A 25427-nucleotide genomic window follows, 5' to 3' on the forward strand; every position below is an offset into this window, starting at 1 on the left:
GATTCCAAGACATTTGTGTTGCCAAATATATCATTTCTCGTCGGCTTGAGATGATCACACTCCACCAAAATGTGGTGCACAGTCAGTGTACACTGACAGTGTTCACACTGAGGGGGAGGGTCCTTCTTTAAAATAAATGAATGCATCAAATATGTATGGCCGATGCGGGCACGGCACAAGACTACTTCATCTTTCCTGCATCGCCTGTAGGATGACTGCCACTCTCCCAGGACTGCCTTGACAGAATGAAGCTTGTTCACAACCGCACCGTCCCAATCGTCTTGCCAAGTCGAAAAGATATATTGGTTAATATGAAATTTAAAATCACTGTAGGGGACACCAACATGGACACGGGGCAAGTTCAAAGCAGACTTGGCAGCAACATCTGCCTTTTCGTTACCCTTAATGCCAACGTGGCTGGGTACCCAACAAAATATAACATCTTTATTGGCAATTGATAAAAAGACACACTTTCGTATCATCATCCCAACTAAGAGATGCTCCAATTTCATGTATTGTAGAACTTGGAGACACGAAAGCGAGTCTGTAAAAATAATATACTTGGATGCACATGAATCCTTAATCTGTTCCAGGGCTTTAATGATTGCCAAAATTTCAGCAGTAAAGATTGATGCTGAATCGGGCAATCTCATGGAAATTATTGCGTCTGATGGAAACACTGTAGCACAAGCCACAGAATTCCCATCCCGACATCTGTCTGTGTAAACAGGAATGTAATCACAGTACCGCTCTTGGATTTCCATGAAATATTGTTTATAAATAACTGCATCTTTGTGATCTTTTTTTAGATGCACAAGATCGAATACAATTTTTGGTGGTTTGATACACCAAGGTGGCAAAATAAAATATGAAGGCGTTTCCAAAATGTCTGTTAAATCAATGTTGGAAACTGATAAAAACTGCTTAATGCGAAGACCAAATGTTCGAATTGCATTCGGTTTCGCATCAAATAATTTCATATATTTATTATCAAACACCGCATTGTGTGCAGGATGTTTTGGCATTGATTTAATCTTTGTAGCATACTGCAGAGAAAGCTTTGCACGTCTAGCACCCAAACTAGGTTCGTGTGCATCGACGTACAAGCTCTCCACAGGAGATGCTTTGAAAGCACCAAGACAAAGTCTAAGTCCCTGGTTATGTATAGGATCTAGCATTTGCAAGTAAGACTTACGTGCTGACCCATACACAATGCACCCATAATCAAGCTTAGACCGAACTAAAGATCTATAAAGTTGGAGCATAACCTTTCGATCTGCTCCCCATTCAGTCTTGCCAATAACCTTTAAGATATTGAGGGCCTTTAAGCCCTTCTGTTTCACATACTGTAAATGAGGAACAAAAGATAGCCTCCTGTCAAAAATAACCCCCAGAAATTTGGTCTCCTCCACAACTGGAACCAAGTTTTTTTTCCAGAAACAGCTGAGGATCTAAATGGTGACCTCTTTTCTGGCAGATATGCATACACATACTGTAAATGAGGAACAAAAGATAGCCTCCTGTCAAAAATAACCCCCAGAAATTAAATCTCTTCCACAACTGGAACCGAAGTTTTGTCCAGAAACAGCTGAGGATCTAAATGGTGACCTCTTTTCTGGCAGATATGCATACAGACGGTTTTTGACTTTTAGAATCGAAATCCATTGTCAGTTGCCCATTGTTGAAGTTTATTCAAACAAAGCTGCAACTGACGTTCAATGATACTCATACTGGACGACCTGTAGCAAATCTGAAAATCGTTGACATATAACGAGCTATCAACGCCACGTTTTAAACTCTGGGTGATGCTGTTAATTTTCACGGAAAATAAAGTTACTGACAGGATGCTACCTTGTGGCACACTCATCTCTTGTGAGTGGGAATCGGATAACGTAGATCTCACTCGTACCTTGAAAGACCTATTCTGTAAGAAATTTGAGATAAAGTCAGGCATATGGCCTCTTAGGTCCATGCCATGGAGGTCTTTCAAAATCCCATACTTCCACGTGGTATCATAAGCTTTCTCGAGGTCAAAAAAGACCGATACCAAATGCTGGTTATGGATAAAAGCATCCCTACAAAACATTTCAAATCTAACAAAATGATCGACCGTGCTACGTCTAGGCCTGAAACCACATTGTACGTTAGTAAGCAATTTGTGGGACTCGAGATACCAGACAAGTCTACGGTTGATCATTCTTTCCATGGTTTTACAAATGCAACTTGTCAAAGCAATAGGGCGATAACTGGTAGGATTTGTTGGATCCTTACCAGGCTTAGGAATAGGAATGACAATGGCTTTTCTCCAGTCAGAAAGAAAGTCACCAGAAATCCAGATTTTGTTAAAGATATTTAATAGAACCATTTGGATGATTCAGGTAAGTGTTTTAAGAGTTGATAATGTATTTCAGCTGGGGTCCTACTGAAGTATCATGGGCTCTACGTAGAGCATCCTGCAACTTCTTCAAAGAGAAGTGCCTGTTGTATACTTCAGCATTTTCAGATGAAAAGTTAATAGGTTGCTTTTCAGCTTTATTTCTGACAGATGTAAAAGCATCTATACTGAAAGAAGAAGAGTTATGAGAGAAATTGTCTGCCAATGCATTGGCAATATCACGATGAGACGTCACATCCGTGTCATTGACAGACAAATGGCGAACTGTATTATTGGATTATTTTCCCTTGATTTTACGTATCCTATTCCAGACAGATTTCACAGATTTTTGAGAACTCAACTTGGAGACATAATTTCTCCAAGATGTTTTCTTATTCTGTCCGATAGCTTTACGAGCCTTTGCGCGAGCAATACGATAATTATTCAAGTTATCCCCGGTAGGTTCGCGTTTGAACCTCTCGAGAGTCCTGTTTCGCTCTTTGATTGCATCTTTGCATGTCTCATTGAACCATGGTTTATTGAAACGCTTCGGTACTGCCGAAGTCTTAGGAATAGTTTCCTCTGCAATATCTTTCATGTACGCCGAGCATGCAGACTATTTCTAATCGTCTGACCCATCACTTGGACCCCAGTAGCATAGTGCAATTGTGCAGCGATTTCAGTCGGTTTGAACTTGATTTCATAGAACCTGGGTTCTGATCCTGGGACGCCCTGAATGGGGTCGATCATCAACATTTTGGGTCTGCTGGCATCTGTTCCATAGTCTGCAGATCACAGACAGTGAAACATTAAGCATACTGGTTACATCATGCTGAATTCTACCAGTTTGAAGCGTGCCAATAGCCCTAAGCCGTTCTTCACGTAGTAGACTCCGCATCACTAATTCAGAGATAAACAATCCATAACATCCAAATAACAAGATCATGAGATTCAGCAAAAGTAACAGTAGTAATCATTCAAACAGATTTATTGACTGCTCTGTAAAGTGTCAAAATCGCGAATAACTCCCTTCCCACATGTACAGGGCTACTACGTGTGTTTGGGTGTTAAGTTGTGCAGCCATGAACGTTCTTTCCTAGGCAGTCATTTTTGAAAGCTGACCTCTGTTCGAATCATTGGTAATGACATTTGCATTTTAATTTCCCCTACTTTTCAGACGGGGGCCCTCCCTATTTTTTGTCAAGCAATATATATTACAGAATACACAAACAAATGCATTTATCCTGTCCACACGTCAAGCACCTTTAAATTCTATTTTTCACATGTTTTGGGCCCCCTCTATTAAAAAAATCCTGGATCCACGCCTGGAATATATGTTGTTTTTGTCCCCTCTATATTAAACACACTACACCGGCCATGGGCAAACATATGTGGTCATATCCTTGAAGCTTAAAAACAAATTGCCTGAATTCTTTCAAGACCGACGTGATTGGAGATTTGCCACATTTTCTGGTGCCAATAAAGCCAAGATGTTATTACTGTAATGAAAATGCTTTGGGTTCTTCTCATCATAATTTGTTCACACCCATGGACTCGTTACGGTATTTGTATTGTGTCCTACCCATAATTTCTGCGGTTCTGTGCAAATTTCTGCACTTTCTCAAAGCAATATAACAGGCCCTTGAAAATATCTAGGTGATATCACAAGTATACATTGCAGGTGGTTTGTGATATTGTTTAACTATGTCAAGCAATTTTCTGTTTAAGAGATCAAAGAGAATGTTATCAGTTTGATGTATGCATACCTTTCTGACCAAAAATATAACCCCGATACTGCACACCCCTTCAAACACATGCCCACCAAAAAGGACATAGGAACATTTTGAAATTTGTATTGTAGTCTACACCCTCAGCATCCTCCCTTGGACATGCATTTCATATACTTAATTCTATTTTTGTGTTCACATGAAGACCAAAATCTAAAGGCAATTGATGTCCTAAAGGTTAACTTTTAAGTTTATGATAAAGTTAAAACCAGACCAATAAAATAATTTGTAGTCAAACAGTAGAAGATATTACATGTTTTCATTTCCAATAAAGCCTATTTCAATTTTATAATAAAAATATTGAAAATTCTTCACTAAAATGTTTTTTGACTGTAAGCAAAATTCTGTTGAATAGTGACATTTTTCTCCCAACTAGAGAAAATGATCAAAAATGACATGATTGTGATGTAATGTTTGTTTTCAAATAAAGTTTTGAAGGTTTAACATAGATATTTTGTAAATAGCAGTTTGCTGCACATGTAAACATGAAAACAAATATAAGAATAAAACATATTACTCATTACTGAGAATACAAAGTATACCGTAGGCTAAAATAAATCTAAACTGTAGTTCATAGTTAATAATTTTATATAAAGTTAACCTTTAAGATTCATCAAAATTTAAAATAAAAAACCACAACAAAATAAAATAATTTATTAATTCATTTTATATTTGCACGCACATCTATCCATATGCAATCGGACATTTTTTAAACTAGTGGTCAACCACATTTAAGTTAACGGTCATTAACTGTCTGTGCATGGTTATGTGTTATCTTTTGTTTGGGAAAGTCTGACCTGGCTTGAACACCTGTCTTATATTTACATTGATCCTTGAAGACTTGAGGTAAATGTCAAATGCATTCCTGTCCAGTTCCAATAATGTCTTGATTATATCCTTGTTTATTTCCTTCAATGACATGTCAGTACACATATTCAGACACCCCTTTGAACCACATGAGCAGGTCTGATCGGTTAGTGCAGTTGCCAGGCAACCTTCCTCACTAAATGAACATGTATGATTGGCTGGTGTTACACAAGACATATGATCTGAAAGCCATGAGGGAAACTCTGTTGGAAGAGGTCTTGTGTCACTGTGGATTATTTTTGGCACTGCATGGTAAGCCAGTCTGGATGCACCAGCCATAACACATATATCACCATGTCGGAGAAAGATAGCAGAAGGTTCAGTTTCCTTGGTTACCCCACCTATAAGGAATATTGCTTCTTGACCAAAACTGAAACACAATATGAGAATAAAAATTAAAATAAGCGTGAGTGTGTGTGCATGTGTAAATTAATTAGTAGCATAAAATTTCACAAAAGGTAATGTAGGATAACTACCTGTACAAATACTGCTTCATTGGTCTGTTTTACTTACTGTTACTTTGCTTACAGAAGAAGTATAATTGCACAATATATTTCCTATTTAAAGGAAGTTTGTTTGTTTTGTATCAATGACACCACTAGAGCACATTAATTTATTAATCATCGGTTATTGGATGTCAAATATATCGTCATTTTGACACAGTCATAGAGATGAAATCCCCTACATTTTCCCATTAGTAGCAAGGGATCTTTTACAGGAACTATTTAAAATGCATAAAGCATAAAATACCATTGGGAGTACAACCTTTTTAATTTGGTTATAAAACAACTGCAGCTTTGCATAATAATGAAAATTGATTATTTTGCTCTGCATACTGAACTGAAGTACTACAAACAGTATACTAAAATACCATCGGTGTTGATAAGACATGGATGGGAGTACCATATATTTTAATTCACTACTATCACCTGATGGAAATCAAGGGAGCATCATGGTCAAACTCAGAATGGTCGGTGTGTCCTGCCAGAGTTGAATCCATATGGTAATAGTTGACGATTCCAGCTTCAGCAGAGAACTGTGGGTATCCCAACACTGCTGCAATATAGGCTGCCAGGAAGCTTAGATCAGCAGGAAATGGTGTAAAGTGATCAGAATATTCCTGGGGAAAAGATAAATTAAATATGTGGGAATGAAAACAAGTTTTGTTTTAAACATTCAGAACAATGACATCATTTCAAGGCTTAAAATTCATTTTGTGGAATGGGAAGTAAGCTTTACCTTTCAGATTTAAAGCTGAAATCAAATGCTAGAAAGTGAGAAGCAGTTCTAGAAATTAGTCTTAACAGTCTTTTTTTTTAACTTTTTAACAGCAATATGGAAGACTTAAAAAAACTAACAAGGATAAAAGTATATACGGTTTATACTATCACTTCTGAAAACTAATAATTCTCAATATATCTGGAATACTGTCAAAGCAAGGCATCAAAAATACTGCAAGTCCCCTCACTATTGAATCTTCCTATTCCTATATTTGAAATCTCATGAAAATCCCAATGACAAATGAAATTGCTAGAGCAGTGACATCATTCATGATCATATTTCTATTTTTGGTAACAGTGATCTTGATCTTCAATGCAGAGATCATTCAAGTTATCATGATCCTATTCCTAGAAAACATCTGGCCACAACCCAGAACAATCAGTGATAAACTTTGGGGCCAAAGAGACAACCTGCTGCTGACTGTGGAGTTCATGGAGGTGGTAAAACTCATGATTTGAATTCAAGGAGCATAAAGAAACTGAACGCAGAAGAAGACAAATAAAATTGTTAGAGCTATGTATGGTCAAGATGCTATATTCCCTCAACTCTATGCAAGTGGATATTAATATGGAAAGCTAAAGCTGCTTGTGAAAATGGTTATCATAAAGCATAAGGTGTGTTTTTCAGTGGCATTTGCTGCCTGCCTCATGTTAAATTTGAGCCTTGCCTTGGTATATATTTGCCCAATAGCTTAAAATTGTGTCAAATAATAATGTTCCTTTCCAGCTGTTACCAAATATTTACCTCATCCTGAAGTGAAATGTAAGGGCATGGATTGGGTAGGTATGCACAGTTGAAAGACTCACACAGTCAACACTAAACTTTAACCCAACTTATAATAAAATTTTGATACAAGGAAGGAATATTTTATTTAGGGACACACACTCAACACATTTTAACTACGGTTATATGGTGTTGGACACATGGTCAAGGACCACACAGATAATGAAAGAGGAAACCGACTGCTGCCATACATTGGCTACTCTTTCTGATTAGCAGCAAGGGATATTTTATATGCAGCATCCCACAGGCAGGAAATACATACCAAGGCCTTTATTACACCAGTTGTGGAGCACTGGCTGAAACAAAAATCTGTCCATTGGGCCCACCAACAAGGATCGATCCTAGACCGACTGTGTATCAGAAAAGCATTTTACCATTGAGCTACATCCTGGCCCAAAACACGTTGATAGAGTTAAACAGTATCACGTTTTTCTTTCTTTTAAATTCATCATCCACAATAATTAACACTAAATTGCCCTGAAAACACTTCTCTGAGCATCTTCATTTCGAAAATGTCCGAACAGCATACTCTAAAACCCCCAACACATCTCGATCCATTTGGCAGTTTGGCTCATTTGCCTCTGACAAGCTCAAATTGCCCTTTTCACAATTTTTTAACACAAGATCCTGGATCCACCCATTTTCAAGAGAAACACACACACACACTTCTAACTCATGTGATTAATTTTTTAACTTAAATTATCAGAGTTTAACCTGGACTCCAAACATTATTAGCAATTTGGCAAATTTGATCTGTAGACAAATTCAAGTTTCATTAGGAAAATGATATAGTACATCTAAAATATTTTAATTAGCTTTTTAGTGAATTAGCAATACAAGTAATTTGCCAAATTCAACTTTAAATATAATTATAAATGCAGATTATGAGCAAGAAAAAATACAATTTATATATGCTGAACTCCAGAGCAAATAAAATGACTTACTTTTGTATCCCAATTATAATGATAACCTAAAGTAGTCCACCTAAGCTTCCAAAGCAGGTCATCTTTTGTTATTTCAGTCCTGAAATAGCAAAACACTTCAATATCAAAAATGCATGTCTACACAAATATGACTCCTATAGCTATGCCCATAGGTCTACAGGCTGGTAGGTACTGGGTTCGGATCCCAGTCGAGGCATGGGATTTTTAATTCAGATACCGACTCCAAACCCTGAGTGAGTGCTCCGCAAGGCTCAATGGGTAGGTGTAAACCACTTGCACCGACCAGTGATCCATAACTGGTTCAACAAAGGCCATGGTTTGTGCTATCCTGCCTGTGGGAAGTGCAACTAAAAGATCCCTTGCTGCTAATCAGAAGAGTAGCCCATGTAGTGGCGACAGCGGGTTTCCTCTCAAAATCTGTGTGGTCCTTAACCATATGTCTGACGCCATATAACCGTAAATAACATGTGTCGAGTGCGTCGTTAAATAAAACATTTCTTTCTTTCTTTTTTCTATAGCTATGCCTAATGACCGATTAAATCAAACTTCCATCTCTCGAAAACATCAATCTTTCAAGCTAATGAACTCTACTAAACACCAAATGAATGTATAATACTAGTATGACCTTTAACCAAATCGAATATTATAAATTAATGCCACAAAAATATTTGCACTGTACGGTATGTTTGTGTCATGTGTTTGAGGGCATTCAAAACCAGTATGAAAACATGACTAAGATGGCGGACAAATTATATCAAGGAATTTATAACGAATGGATCATACATGTTTTTGGTCAGTAAATTTTAGTGCATTGTGATATTTAATAGAACTCATTTAATTTTCATGAGATGAAATTGTGCAAGATGTTAATGCAATTAAAATCGTATCGGTAAGTTTTTTCCACAGTAAGGAATAGGGGCCAAAAATGTAGGCAATTACAAACACATTATTTCAGGTACAGGTGCAGGGGAATTTCAGGGTTCAATCCCATTCCTGCTCAAGCAAACTTTCTCTTATAAATATATTTTTAGGGTGAGCATGACTAAACCCTCCTAAAATCTATATTTTTATTGATTAATATTCACAAATTCTTTTCTTTTTTTAAGTTTCCAATTAGCTTTTATGCAATCTTCAAACTAATTATTTTCAATCAAATTTTGAATTGAAAGTTTTCCAACATTCTGAAACTAAGTGATTAATTGTTCCCCAAACTTTGATTATGGGTAGACATTTTACAATATTACTACAGGTATACTGAGAATTGATATTTAATTCTTTTGTAGAACTGTTTTGGGGTTTTTCACGTGCTTTCCTTGAACTAGTCTCAGCGGATGGATTGGGGAGCCAGAGTAAGCTCCCATTAAATAGCGAGACCAGTGCTCCCAGTGTATTGCTATTATAGGGAAATGGAAAGTGATGTTTGAACACCGACATCATTAAAATAAAATAAAATAAAATAAAAGCACTGCCACTTCATGTGTAAACTGTAATTTCTGCTTCTATTAGTTATGGATTCTTGGTGAAAGAAAGAAATGTTTTATTTAACGACGCACTTAACACATTTCATTTACGGTTATATGGCGTCGGACATGTGTTTAAGAACCATACAGATATTGAGGGAGGAAACCCACTGTTGCCACTTCATGGGCTACTCTTTTCAATTAGCAGAAAGGGATCTTTTATATGCACCATCCCATATACAGGATAGCACATACCACAGCTTTTGATGTACCAGTCATGGTGCACTAGCTGGAGCGAGAAATAGCCCAATGGGCCCACCGACAGGGTCTTGGTGAAGAGACTGCCAATATATTACTATTTTCATATTGACGAGTTATTTAATTACATAAACATTAGCCTATATAATTATATATAACTATATATTTATCCAAAAAATTTAAGCTTTAAAAAAAAAATCATGATGTAACAAACAGAAATGTTATTACACTGTGATCTCTCACAGGTGGGTGATAAAATGAAATATGACATCTGTAATTATGTTAAAAGCATAATTAATTCTTATACATTTAAAATTTGTCATTACTATGTTTCTTCTATTTTTAATAGTAAATTATGCAATATATATTTTATTGTAACCTAAGAGAAATTCCTGTTGAAAAATATTATTCATGTGTTTGAGGGCATTCAAAACCAGTATGAAAACATGACTAAGATGGCGGACAAATTATATCAAGGAATTTATAACGAATGGATCATACATGTTTTTGGTCAGTAAATTTTAGTGCATTGTGATATTTAATAGAACTCATTTAATTTTCATGAGATGAAATTCTGCAAGATGTTAATGCAATTAAAATCGTATCGGTAAGTTTTTTCCACAGTAAGGAATAGGGGCCTACATTAATGCAATTACAAACACATTATTTCAGGTACAGGTGCAGGGGAATTTCAGGGTTCAATCCCATTCCTGCTCAAGCAAACTTTCTCTTGTAAATATATTTTTAGGGTGAGCATGACTAAACCCTCCTAAAAACTTTACTCGCTACAGTCTAGACACCCCACCTGAATAAATTTCTGCACACACCCCTGTATTTCGTTTGGGTATTATTTGTTACAGTAAGCACCTTTACCAGAGAAAATTGTGAAAACCATGCACTGCAAAAAAAGGTTTTATCACGAACAAAATGCTGGTTACAGTAAAACATGAAGAAGTAACCAATACGAGACCAAGACTCACCCTGTACATTGCCAAATTAGCCAATTACTAAGTTTTATACAAAGTGGCTTCAATATTTAGTGTTTGGCTAATGAAATATTTCTTAAATTAACCACATTTTAATAATTTTCAAGAAAATACTCTATTTATCTAAATATTGGCTAAATTAAAATTGGCATCAGTCTGACTCTATGACACAACATAATTTGAAGGCACACAATTTTTTCAACAAAATACTCTTATCTAAAAATTGGCTACTGGTAAATCAAAATTGGCCCAAGTGTGACCCTATGACACAACATATTTTGAGGGCACACAATTTTTTTATTGGTGTTTCAGCAGTACTTAGTCTGGTAAAGAGAATAGAATCTACATGTAAAGGATTTTTCACTAATTTACCTGTTCAATTTCACAAAGTCATTCCATATAGATAAGTCCTCTGTTCTCTCAATGTGGGCATCCAAATTAGTAATGTTGGGTTTTTGTGAATATTTATCCAGACACTGACTCACCCAATAACATTCAAAACCAGATTCAAATGGGTTCAGTATTATGTAAAGACCTGAAATAAAAAACGTGAATTTTAAAAGTTTGTTTTGTTTAATGACACCACTAGAGCACATTGATTTATTAATCACTAGCAAATTGTGATGCGATACTGAACAAAATGTTCCCTGAAGGGATCTTTTACATGCACCATCCCAGACAGGATAGTACATACCACAGCCTTTGGTGAATATTAATGATGCTATATTTGATCATTATTGCCAGTGTGGCTTGCTTATAACTATAATTATGTATAATCTAACTTAAATGTACTTGTATTTACATTTCTATATAAAGAAAAATAAAGGCCTTTTTTATTTGATACTAATGTATGAATAAAAGTATTGTAAGTATTATTTAATCCAGCAAATATGAGAAATTACCCATAATAAAGCCCAATTTATTTGTTAATGGGCGACCTAATAAGACATATTAGTTTTGTAATGACGGTTCCATTTATTTTCTCCAGTTAGACCAGTACCGGAAAAACATTTTTAAGAAAGGTCACATTTAATTTGACATTAGAATTAAGTACATTTATGTGAAAAAATATATGAAGCACTTTGACCCAGGGCTCTTTAAACATGTTTAAAAGATAAACCTTAAAAAATTACAATTATCAAAATGGATTATGCTAAAAGTAATGACAATGTTTGGTTTTATACAATATACACCTATATACAATTATCTAGGATTAAAAAACATAATACAACAAAATGATATAATGAAATGCCACCATTATGATTACTTGAGGTACTTAAAAAAATTGGGGTTAATTGTGGGGTGATCCAAATATTGAATTATCTATATTACTAAGCATTTTGAGAGTACTGCTAAAGCAATATACATGTATGTCCCCTACAAGGCCCAACATTATAAATTAAATCAACATAATTTTTTTGATAATTAAAACTGAATCTGAAAACAGATTATTGAAAGTATTATTTTGTACTTACCTGGATGCTTATTTAGTGTATATGCTTTCCATTCTTTAACTGGATGGAGTCCTACTAATTGAGGTAAAGCGGGATCTTTCAAACTGAACCTTTCAATCTGAGACAAGAAAAAGGTTTTAAAGGTCCATTGAAGAATTACTCCAAAGATATTAAAAATACAGTTAAAAATAAAAAATAAAAGTCAGACTACATCAGGTAAAACTCAAACAAAAGTAAAATGAACAAAACGAAAGGACACAAGAGCATTTTCAAATTATTAAACTGATTTGGTAATTAACAGGACAGTGATCATAAGAATAATAACTGTCTTAACAGTGACCATTAACATGCATTAAACAGAAAACTGGTATTACTGGATTATGAAATCTAAACATTATGTTGGCTTTATTGAACAATTGTTTTAAAAAGCTATTGTATATAATTATACATGTAGCTATCCCTGACCCTAATAAAAAAATTTAAATTGGTTGGGGTGGGAGGTAAGAAGTCTTGCCCGATAGATATCTATATTTTTATTGATTAATATTCACAAATTCTTTTCTTTTTTTAAGTTTCCAATTAGCTTTTATGCAATCTTCAAACTAATTATTTTCAATCAAATTTTGAATTGAAAGTTTTCCAACATTCTGAAAATAAGTGATTAATTGTTCCCCAAACTTTGATTATGGGTAGACATTTTACAATATTACTACAGGTATACTGAGAATTGATATTTAATTCTTTTGTAGAACTGTTTTGGGGTTTTTCACGTGCTTTCCTTGAACTAGTCTCAGCGGATGGATTGGGGAGCCAGAGTAAGCTCCCATTAAATAGCGAGACCAGTGCTCCCAGTGTATTGCTATTATAGGGAAATGGAAAGTGATGTTTGAACACCGACATCATTAAAATAAAATAAAATAAAATAAAAGCACTGCCACTTCATGTGTAAACTGTAATTTCTGCTTCTATTAGTTATGGATTCTTGGTGAAAGAAAGAAATGTTTTATTTAACGACGCACTTAACACATTTCATTTACGGTTATATGGCGTCGGACCTGTGTTTAAGAACCATACAGATATTGAGGGAGGAAACCCACTGTTGCCACTTCATGGGCTACTCTTTTCAATTAGCAGAAAGGGATCTTTTATATGCACCATCCCATATACAGGATAGCACATACCACAGCTTTTGATGTACCAGTCATGGTGCACTAGCTGGAGCGAGAAATAGCCCAATGGGCCCACCGACAGGGTCTTGGTGAAGAGACTGCCAATATATTACTATTTTCATATTGACGAGTTATTTAATTACATAAACATTAGCCTATATAATTATATATAACTATATATTTATCCAAAAAATTTAAGCTTTAAAAAAAAAATCATGATGTAACAAACAGAAATGTTATTACACTGTGATCTCTCACAGGTGGGTGATAAAATGAAATATGACATCTGTAATTATGATAAAAGCATAATTAATTCTTATACATTTAAAATTTGTCATTACTATGTTTCTTCTATTTTTAATAGTAAATTATGCAATATATATTTTATTGTAACCTAAGAGAAATTCCTGTTGAAAAATATTATTCCAATTTAAGCCCATGGGCTTTAGTTCATCTACCGTCCATTTTTTTTATACATTCTGACATCTATTGGACCTCCGCTTATTACGGCACAGCAATAAACATCACAATATTAAATATTGTGCAGGAGACATTTATCTTGAGGAACTACATGGGCTTATGGGTAGGACTTTACTCAGTGGTAAAGCATTCGCTTGATGCGTGGTCGGTTTGAGATCGATCCCTGCCAGTGGGCTATTTCTCGTTCCAGCCAGTGCACCACAACTGGTATATCAAAGGCCATGGTATGTGCTATTCTGTCTGTGGGATGGTGCATCCCTTGCTACTAATGAAAGATGTAGTGGGTTTCCTCTCTAAGACTGTCAAAATTACCAAGTGTTTGACATCCAATAGCCGATGATTCATACTGGTATATCAATGTGCTCTTTTTAAACAAAACAATTTTTTTTTACATGGGTTTATAAAAGTTTAGTTCATCAACATTAACGTTGACTGCAAGTCGAAGTGCAAGCACTGCATATAAGGTTAATTTTGATGAATTAATAAAAGTTATACATGTATTTATGATAACATTTCCGTTTTTTTAAGTCCATGGGCTTTATTTTGAGTGGGCTCAAGTACTGAAAACCCCTGGCCCACCCTAAAACTAGCAGTCATCTAGCCCTGTAGTTTTTTTGTGTTTTTTTGCAGATACACTACAAAAAATTTATTGAATTCCATGGGGTAACTGACCAAAGAACCTTCCTATTGAAGTTTAACTTTTATCAAGTTTAAAAAGATCAAATAAAAAGATATAGCGATTTCGTTGCCTACTTCTTGTGTTAACTGTTTCGCATTTTTGAAGTCAATAACATCTTTGAGATCGGGAAAGGGGTGGCGTTTTTTATACTGCTTAAACACAGGTTGAAATAAATCCATTCTCCCATATGTTTTTTGTTATTGTATAGCCTACTGGTTTATATAAATTGTATAATACAGTTAAAACGAAATGTCGTTTTGTTAGTCACAAAAGGCTAATATTTCTCAAATGATGTATAGTTTACAAACGCGCTAAATAAAAGAGAGTAGCGTGCTGGAAAGAACATTGTAAAATGGAATTGTGTCAATAATTTCTCATCAAAAGAAAAGAAAATTTAGGATTTATAAACAAAGTTAACGTTTAAGTATAAGGGGAATAACTCTAATTTGTACATGTCATGTGCTTCGAAAAAGGTTAAAAATGGCAAGTTCAAGATTACGACTTTTTATTGGAAATATTCCATGGTCAGTGACTAGAAGTAAGTAGATGGAGTTTTCATATAAATCTAAATAAACTGAAGGACTGACAACAGTGACGTTTCAATCTCCCATGGTTATGCTGCAACGATGAACCGGTATCTTCATAATTAATAATACCGGTGACGCGGTGTACCGCGATGTTTCATCAGCTGAATACGAACCGCGGTACCGTTTTGAGTATTGCGATTTTTACACGTTATTGTTTCCTTGTGTCTTATTTGACGTTAAATAGCCAAACATTTAATTTCATTTCATCTTATTTTCGTGCTTATATCAAATTAAGGTTCAAGCTAGCCCGAGTACTCTGACTGTAAGAGCTAGACGGACATGTCACATTTGGACATAAATACGCTCTCATTACAGTCAGAGACCAAGCTATGTATTTTTTTTGCAATTCCCGACAACCAAAAAGTTGGCAAAGATTTCCACTCAAATATCACAACAATCCTATGTTTGACATCAAATACCTTTACATCGATCATTTTCGAGTTAACGGATTAAAAAAAATTCCACATATCAATCACTAATAAACATAGTACAGAAAGAAATCTGACAGCATCCACATTCAGCTACGCATCGTGACACTCCATTGCAAGAATTACAAAGCTCGGTGACCTATTTCGTGACGTAGATCACGTGATCGCCCACTGGGTGATTCCGCTCAGTAAACGGAATGGCTGAGTGGGCGATCATGTGACGCAACATCACGATATAGGTCGGCAAACTTAGAATTCTGCTGTCCGGAGTTTGCCGAAGCTTAGCTGACTGTGGGTGCTGTCGGGTTTTTTTCTGTAGTGTGTGTATTAGTGATTAATATGTGGATTTTTAAAAATCAGTTAACTCGAAAATGATCGATGTAAAAGTATTTAATGTCAAACATAGGATTGTTGTGATATTAGAGCGGAAATCTTTGCCAACTTTTTGGTTGTCGGGAATTGCCAAAAAAATACATAGCTTGGTCTCTGACTGTAATGAGAGCGTATTTATGTCCAAATGTCCGTCTAGCTCTCTTACAGTCAGAGTACTCGGGCTAGGTTCAAGCATGCTGTCTTGAGCACACAACTCAGTTATCTCAGTACATCTAAGCCTCATCTGGGCTGTCTGTCCAGGACAGTGTGGGTCAGCTGTTGGTGGTTACTGGTTAAGGTCCACGACAGTCACTTTTTGGACCCTTGTTTTGGCTTCATACGCAATAAATAAAACATATCCAACGGTAATTTTTTTATATGATATATTTGACAAGGTATTTTTGCACATTTAATTTAAAATTTTCACAGTTTTCAAGGGGAGTATACCCTCTGTTTTCCTTTGAAATTCTGGTGTTTGGCATTCACGATCTGATTCCGACACACAGGTTAATTGCATGTATATTTTATAAAACAATTTAATTAGGAAACAAATGTGAAAACTTGCAGATGGACAATCTAATTTTGTAATACAAAACCTACTACATCAGTGAAAAACCGACCATGTGGTTGGAATTCCCCGACCTCATTTTACGTGACGTGTTTTGCGTAAGCTCACATAGATAAAGCGAAAACTAACTTTACAAAGAGTCTATTTATCAATTTTAGTAACGTGCTGGATCATAAGGTTCTAAATAGCTTTTTCTCATTTCTTCATTGTTTTCGGCAATTTACTTCACAGACACCGACATGAAATAGCATGATTTACGAAAAAATACCTAATTTCTTAAATGCCTTCGAACGACGCTTGCTGCAGACTATAGAAATACAAAAATTGCAGAGCAGCAAATGGATAAAGAGGCAGTTTGTGTTCAGAAATTTTGGTTGCCCGCCGGACAACTGAATTGTAAATTTGGTCATCCGAGCAAATGTTTACTTGTCAAGGGCAAGCAAATGAGTACTTTTGGCCAGCCCTGCCACTGTCATTGTCAAAGTCTCGTCTGCTTTGCAGATTCGTTGTATTTTGAGTTTTGATGACATCACTTGACACACGTCACTCTTGAAAAACAATAGCCCAGTTTACGGGAGTAGCTGAAGAATGTCAACATTAGACTACAATGTGCATTTAATATCTTCACAACAGAAAATGGCATGGATATTAATATTGGTTGGTTGATTTTGACAATAAAGTGGACACAGTAAAACATTATTTCATCAAATCGATCGTACATAACAATGTGCATGTGCAGAAACCATTTCCCATTAATAGGCCGGTTCACGGTTACTTGAGGATAGGTAACCATTTATAGTCCATCCCAAAGGGAATGTTTTTTTTTTTTCATACTGTGGAATTTACTAGAAATTATTTATTTCTTAGCCTGATTGTTTTCTAAATTGCATTCTAAAATTGTTGTGTTTTTTGGTTATTTCAAAATGTGTTTTGTAAATAATTTCAATTTTGTTTGACATAAGAAGAAGTAAAAGTGTTTTGGAAATTAAAAATATATATAATTGTAGTGTGCAATTTAGAAATTAATGGACTCACAAATAAATACTTGCAGTAAATTCCTTAGTACTTAAGAAAAAAATGTTCCCTATGGGAAGGACTATAGGATATATGAAATCTTCGTCACTGTAATGGGTTTTTTTTCACGATTTTTGTCTGGACAAAATGTGGGGGAAATTTAGTTAACTAATGGTAGGAGAGTAATTTATCATAGTTCTTAACTATGCAGGCTTTGTAAATTTGGCCCCTATAGTCCATCTCGACTTCCATGAATTTCAGTTTGGTTTGATGCAAGAAGAAAAGTAAACGTGTTTTGAAACTAACTTAAACAGACTATTTTTGTGTTCAATTATATAAAAAAAATTGGTTCAGAAATAACTAAAACTCACCCCAAAACCAACTCGCCTCCAACATGGTTGGTCAACTCACTCCACACTGTTTAGTCAACTCATATTATTACCATTTTCTTAATTAATATACCAATATTTTAAACAATAATGTGTATTAAATATTGTTGAATATGCAATATGTCCAAAAGCCATGCCTGATCATTCCTTTAAGGAAGTAAGGGACAAACTCAAAAACATCATTAATATAGGCTTGACATTTCATGTAATAGATTATTATATATCCGTTATTAAGATCTCCCCAATATAAAATCATTTAAAGTCGCACGCCCTAGTTTCAGCCCGCAAAAATTAATTCTAATTTTGGTTAATCTACAAAACTGTAAGACACTTAGATCACGTTTTTATAAAATAGAGTGAAAAAGCAGGTTTTATATCGATAAATACCATGGGAATCCCCGTGACCCAATAACTTGAAATAATTTTGAAAGTTAGTATTCTGATGTCACTGGTAGATGTCGCTCGAAGCACAGAAATGCCTATGTCACGACAAATTTTCCAGAGTGCACACAGACTTGGGGTGCATTCCTTTCACCTCTCCTGGACATGTTCCAACTGTTTTGTCCTCACCAGATATCGTAAGACTAATTGGTTTTAAGGGTTTGTAACGTTTTGTATTGAGATATTTACTTGTCTGAAATTTATTGTTAATGAAAATGTTCATGAACTGTGAAGAAAAACCTCACAAATGGCAACAAATCGGATGTTGATTGCGCGAACCGTGCACGAGAAAACAAACCAAACCAAAATGATAACGGTCACGTGGTATACCAACGTCTGTGATGTTGAAACGGGAAGATCCCCTCTAAAAATAGATTAGACCTTGTCTGCTCAACGTTTTTTTCTCGGACGCACATGCGTTTTTTTAAGAAATACAAAAAATGCACTTGCTAGTTGGTTTGGTTTTTTAAAGTTTTTATCTCAGCAGCTCTGAAACAACTGCAGTATGTCACCCATAGCCATAATATATTAGATATCAAAACAACCATAGTTTCAATATGTGCACTGCTGATCGGTCATTAAATAAGTATTTTGTTCCTTTACGTGCTTATTTACTACTGGGATAAGATATGTGTACAGTGTAACTTTTAAAATATACAAGTAGAATATTTATTATCCTTAATCGTTTGTTTTTAGGAGAGTTGAAAGAATACTTTTCCAATTTTGGAGCTGTGAAAAATGCAAGAATAGTCTATGTAAGTATACATGTATTACATGCATATTCAGGGTTTCTGCCAGAAGGTATGGCACTATACCCAAAATGTTTTGCAGATTTTTTTTTTTAAATTAACCTTTTGACAAAATTAATAACTCTATCATTACTGTATGATTTTCTTAACCCTGACCCTAAACCATTTTCTTTCTGAGGAGCGCCCCCCCCCCCCCCCCCCCTTTTCTCTCTGCTCCTGTTGACTGCAGTTGCATTCAGCAAATATTCAATTCCATAGCGCCATACCCAAAACTTTATTTCTGGCAGCAACACTGAATATTATAAAACTATAAAAGTCATATATTATCCTTCTCTGGCAATATTACTCTACTTTGTCTTGCTTTTACAACATTTGTATTTAGCTCAAAGGTAAAGTTTTTTGTAACTAAGCTCCATTTCTCACAAACTGTAAGTTGTACCGTAGATCAATGGAACTTGGTTTTTAGTTGCACCAATGGTTGTTCATCAAAATGCTTGTGAAAACAAATTAATTGATTAACAATTTTTAATTAATATACTTTTGTGTTTAGTGCAAAGTCCGAATTTGTGTTAGCTCTATTTGTTACAAAATATAAATCCTAAGTCAATGAATCCGTCAAACGTGTTGTATAGTTGCACCTATTGATGTTCATCACAATGCATGTGAAAAAAAGGTTAATTTTGTTTATTTGTTTGTTTGTTTTGGAGCTGAACATCTATAGATTGCATAAACAAAAGGATAGGGCACAAGTTTGCCAACTTAATAGGCCCTCTTCTATATACATGTACATACAATATAATGGCAACAATTACTTAATTGTAATATAGTAGTAATGTATCCATATAAAATGTGTATAAAAATTTATTTTAATTATTAACAATCAAATTGAGGAAAAGAGGGAGCAGGATTTTGAAAGAAACTAGAAAAGAAACAAAGAAGTACATGTACAGTCAAACCATTAGACTATTTTAATCAAAACGGTGTTTTTGTTTAATAAAATTTTGAATACAAATACATATTTTTTTTATTGTAGAGATCAAAAGACACTTACGGTATTTTGACTATACAAAAATAGTCGTAAATTTATTGATTGTCCTAGATTGATCAGTGAATCTTGGTTTATAGTTGCACCTGTGGATGTTCATAACAGTGCACTGAAAACATTTATCGTAGTTGAGATATTTATTCCACAGAAATTTTCTATACATTGATCCTTTGATGCAAAACAGAGTAACAATTAGGTTGGGCTCTTTCTGTTTATGTGTTTTCATGTTGGCAAGCATCCTTTATATTACCAGCCATTTGTAAGATCCCACCGAGAAACATGTTTGCTGTAAATGACTTGGTAATCAACCACACTGGAATACACTGGTGTTCTTTTCTTTACAGGATTATCAGACTGGATTGAGTCGTGGTTATGGTTTTATACAGTTCTTAACACCAGAAGGACATTCATCAGCCATGCTTCAAGACACGCATATACTGGACAATTATAAGGTTTGAAAATTCCTCTTACATTGCTTATTATACAGGTACCAGTAGCTCTTTTTAAAATATCTATAGTTGAATATTTTCTACTTTGTAAATTTTTATACACACACTTGAGTTCCAGATAAATAAATATAGCACAAAAGTGCATGTGATCAAAGACTGTGATAAGTGGCCTGTAGGTTTTGTCTTTGTCCATCTGTCCATCCGTTTGTCATGTATATAATTTTCAGGCCTTTCTTTTTGACAATGCCTCAAGATGTGAAGCTAAACTTTAGCGTATAGCTTTATCATGTACTGTTACAGATCAAGTTTGACTTTCATGGCAATTTACCAATTTTTCACAGAGTTATGACCCTTGAACTTAGGAGATATGAAATCTTTTTGGGCCAGATAGGGAACATGTATTACTGTGGCAGTACTCTCAGAATGTTTGTTAGTCCCCTACCAGTTTGACTTTCATGGCGATTCACTCATTTTTTACAGAGTTATAGCCCTTGAACTATTGAGCTCACATTTTATGTCTATCTTTATCATGTACCATTACAGGTCAAGTTTGACTTTCATGGTGATTTACACATTTTTGACAGAGTTATCGCCCTTGAACTTAGGCAATACAAAAATGTGTTTTCCAAGTTTTTTTTCCACAATGCCTTGAGATATTGAACTGAAATTTTGTGTATTGCATTATCATGTACAGTTACAGATCATGATTGACTTTCATAGCCATTTACTCATTTTTTTTCACAGAGTTATGGCCCTTGAAATTTGGAGACAAGAAAATTAGTTGGGCCCAGTAGGAGACAAGTATTGCTTTAGCAGTGCTCTTCGAATGCTTGTTAAGATTATTATTAATACAGGGCTCAAACTTAACGACGGCAATTGCCGTCGGTGACATATAAACTGCCGTCGGTTGGGGGCGTCACCGATGGGACTTTTGTGCCGTCGGATAAAAATTACGTCCGTCAGTAAAGCTCCTGACCGACGGCAAAATGTATAAACATGTATGAACATTATCTGCCAATATTTAACATGGATGTTTGGATCCTGGTTGGAATTAATGGGTGTTTAGTTAGTACCACGCGATGGAACTATATTTAGTCATGCACGTACCATATGTTGTTGTATAATATACGTTCTCACTGCATTTTGCCTCCTCGCTTTCGTGATTTATAATAAATTCTTGTTTAATGAAGTTTATTGACATACATTGAAGGAATATGACTAAAGTACATACAGAAAAATAACCTTTCAGATAAGTTTATTTGCTGCAAAAGTCAGTTTAAAAAAATTGCCATCGGTGAAAGGGCCAACCGACGGCAATTTGTTTTTTTAATTGCCATGGGTGATAAATTCTTAAGTTCAAGCCCTGTAATATTCCATAATTTAAAAAGTAAATTAATAGAAGCAAAGAGAAAATATAGCAGATAATAAGTGTATGCGGTGGGGTTTTGAGCTGGTAGTCACTGTTAACAATAAGGCCTAGCACTATCACTCGCCAAATTCACCAATTGCAAACTTCAAAAATGATGAGTGGATATTATTTTAATTTGGCGAAAATGTTTTGTGAAATGATTTAATATTTTTGTGGAAAATAACTGCACAGGTTTTTGCAATTTTTGAAGTTTGAAAGATAATTTGGAACATTTTTCTACTTGCTCAGCAGAAGCCCTGTTTAATGAGTTGTTTTTATTGTAGAAAAGTGTTTATGTTGATTTAGAAGTATGGTTAGGTTTGGTGACAAGTCAGTCTGGTGACCAGCTTTCCTGTTTAATGCAATTCAGGGTTTTGCTAGAGGGTTTCTGCCAAATGTTTTTGCAGATTTTATTTTTTTAAATTAACATTTTGGTTCTTATCATTATGTATGATTTTCCTAACCATATCCCTAATCATAACTCATTTTCTTTCTGGGGGAGGCCCCCCCATACTCCCTGTTGACTGTGGTTGCATTTAATTTCATAGCGCCATAGCCAAAAATTTCTTTCTGGCAGAAACACTGCAATAGTAATTGTTCTGTCTTCAGACACTGCACATCTTATGAATTGAGTTTGATTTGCGGATAAAGACAAAATTTATAAATTTATTTACGGACACACTAAAACCCTTTAAAGACCACCCAGATAGTATTTATACTGTATTTTTTCTGTTTCAGTTAGTTCTAGCTGCAGGTCAGACCCGAAACCAAGGCAGACAACCCAGGAATAGGCTTGAGGACAATGATGAGATAGAATAAACACTGATGTTCAAGAACAGTTAATGTCATTAGATCTGTGATCCTGTGTGAAGTGTTCAGACATTAGCCTATTTCTTGGTGGAATCTAATTCCTTAGGAGAAATTATTTTAGTTGTATTGTCTTTATGATGCAGTAAGGAAAGAGGTAAATTACTAACAAAATTTTGTGTATATTCTGTATGGTTAGAAGTGTAACAAAAGTGATATAACTGGACTAAATTATATATGGCCATCATGTTTGTGAATTCATTGGATTTTGTGTATATACATGTATAGCTGGTGCAGATTTACAAAAAATTAATATGGGAGCCCATAATAACTGCTAGTCTTAAAACATCATGATATTAATTACTGGACCCTCTGTTAAGTCTGCACCTGGGTTTTTAAAAGATTGTTTGGGACTGATGCATCATGATGTTGATATCATTTATTTTCATGCACATGCTAATATCCAACGAAGATTTCAATAAGCTGTTGTGTACATACAACTCACCAGCATAGCTTGTCTGTCTAATGCGTGGGCTTTCCATTAACATGATTTCTCGCACATGTTTATCAACACAATACATTTGCATAGTACCTTTTCCACATACAGTGAAACCCCTCTAAACCGGACACCCTCGGGGCCAAGTAAATTGTCTGGTTTTAAGAGGTATCCAGTTTAGAGAGGTTATTTTTTGTACTGATTTTTTAAAAAGGACTGGAAAATGTCTGGTTTTGGAGGAATTCCGGTTTACAGAGGGTCCGGTTTTGAGAGGTTTCACTGTACATGATTCCACATGTGGGCATTCAACGCGCTGAAAAAAGTTGATTGGTGAGCGAGTTTTCCACGCGTGGATTTTTCAGGGTGGTGACATCATAACACAAAGTATTTTATGCAAATTGTGTGGTAATCTGCTTGCAAATATGCAGATATGTAAAAGCACATTTCCACGTACAGAATCGCGTCAGTGGAAAACAGGCCTAAGCCAGTGCTGAAGGTCCAGTATGAGATCAGAGACTCTCTGCTGACACGTGGACGTCTTGTATCAGTTAGTAACACGGTTTATTTTATGTGCATTTTCTCACACACAGGATAACATGTACCATGGTATTTGATATACCAGTTTTGAAGTTTCCAGGTGGTTGAATATTTAAGTACTGGTACTAGCCAAACCAATGTTGCTGAACTTTGGTAATAAAAAGAATAAGTGTTTCATCGTGGTTTAAGTCATAGCTTTTCTGTTTATATTCCTTTGGATAAATGTTCATTGAATATAGATGAACTTGTAAAGTTGATGTCTTATCTACCATATTGGTTGTTGCATTGTGTATGTCAATTGTAATCTGCTTGTTTCTAATAAAAGATAAAATCCTTAAATTGTTGAGAATTGTTATTCTAGTTTTTACTTTGGTGAGTGAAAAGACCCTCTATAGTCTGTTTGAGTCAAAAGGGAACCAATGAGTTGGTTTATAACAATAATGAATAAAGTTAATTTTTTTATAAAAAACATTAAGTATTAAACCCATACAAATTCGCATTAAATTTTTTTTATGTAACAATGTTAGTTTAAATTAAAAAAGTTGCTTTAGAAATTATCATCAAATTGCATAGGTTAAATCTCCTTTTTATACACTCATCTTTGATGGGTCATATTTAATGACATGTATGGTGGTGTCCATCCATCCATCTATCCGAACGTCTTTTTTTTTTTAACTTTTAGTTTCTGGAGCATATTGTCCTTATTAATTCATATAGGATCATCAAACCTTGCATGCAAGTACAACTTGGTATGGTGGTGTGTTGTGTACTATAACTAGGTCACTGCAACTTACTTTTGACGGGCATATCGCCTACCTCACCGATACTCGTGTTTGTTAGAGATATGAAGGTGACAAATGGAATAACCAAGGTAAAGAGCTGTTCTGCTTTTACATTACCGATTATTAGTAACAACTGAAGCAGGTGAAGCTGCTTACCTTGGCTGTTACAGCATTTTGTCTTCACCCCTGTAATATATGTCATTTTATTTTGCTCCCTAAACGCTAGAACACATCCTACAAAATTGCCCACACCTGGAAGAGAACCGTCAGAAAGTTTGGACACAAGACACCCCTCAATGTCAAACTCTGGGTACCTCTCGACGACCTCCGGAAGACGTCACGTTTCGTCATCACATCCGGATTATTGAGACTAATATGGCCAAATCTTGATTGAACGCAGAAGAAAATTGGTTCCCTTTTGACATAAACAGACTATAATTACAGATATGCTGAAATAATAGTGGGGTCTAGACTGGTGAGCGAAGTTTAAAGTGTGGTTGAGACATGCTTCCCCAGAAAATATAGAAAGAAAAAAATTTTGCTTGAGCAGGGGAACTGCACACGTAAAAGGACAAAGTATTCCCTGGCCTTCAAATTGTATGGATCATTGGTAATGATATGATCATTCTTACATAATAATAAATGTAAAACAAATATGTGCTGCTCTGAGAGCCATTGAAACAGTTTATAGCTGCATCTATGTAAATTTTATGTTCATCTCAATGCATGTTTAAAGGTTTTCTTTTAATACTTCAAGTTTTAGGTCTATTTTTTTAATGAACTGTTCTAGATCAATGAAACTTGATTTTTAGTTGTATCTTAGGAAGTTTATT

At 35.1% G+C, this 25427-nt stretch overlaps 2 protein-coding genes across 3 annotated transcripts; one reads left to right on the top strand and one right to left on the bottom strand.

The window, feature by feature from the left end:
• Positions 1-4810: 4810 nt before the first annotated feature.
• Positions 4811-14810, bottom strand: LOC121371128 (nucleic acid dioxygenase ALKBH1-like). Of its 2 annotated transcripts, none has more exons than XM_041496792.1 (6): positions 14597-14810; positions 12216-12312; positions 11113-11275; positions 8037-8115; positions 5958-6148; positions 4811-5398 (listed from the first exon to the last, which is right to left on the bottom strand). In XM_041496792.1, exons 1-6 carry the CDS (start codon positions 14699-14701, stop codon positions 4933-4935), a joined length of 1101 nt encoding a protein of 366 aa, XP_041352726.1. In that variant the 5' UTR covers positions 14702-14810; the 3' UTR covers positions 4811-4932. The 2 variants fall into 2 exon arrangements, with proteins under 2 accessions (XP_041352726.1, XP_041352727.1); XM_041496793.1 differs by lacking the exon at positions 14597-14810 and adding an exon at positions 14156-14546.
• Positions 14811-14962: 152 nt separating this feature from the next.
• Positions 14963-24147, top strand: LOC121371129 (SRA stem-loop-interacting RNA-binding protein, mitochondrial-like). The gene is made up of 4 exons (XM_041496794.1): positions 14963-15060; positions 19018-19076; positions 20460-20567; positions 22711-24147. Exons 1-4 carry the CDS (start codon positions 15003-15005, stop codon positions 22789-22791), a joined length of 306 nt encoding a protein of 101 aa, XP_041352728.1. The 5' UTR covers positions 14963-15002; the 3' UTR covers positions 22792-24147.
• Positions 24148-25427: the final 1280 nt, after the last annotated feature.

This window comes from Gigantopelta aegis, chromosome 4, assembly GCF_016097555.1.
Source record: "Gigantopelta aegis isolate Gae_Host chromosome 4, Gae_host_genome, whole genome shotgun sequence".
In the NCBI taxonomy this organism is placed as follows: Eukaryota; Metazoa; Mollusca; class Gastropoda; order Neomphalida; family Peltospiridae; genus Gigantopelta; species Gigantopelta aegis.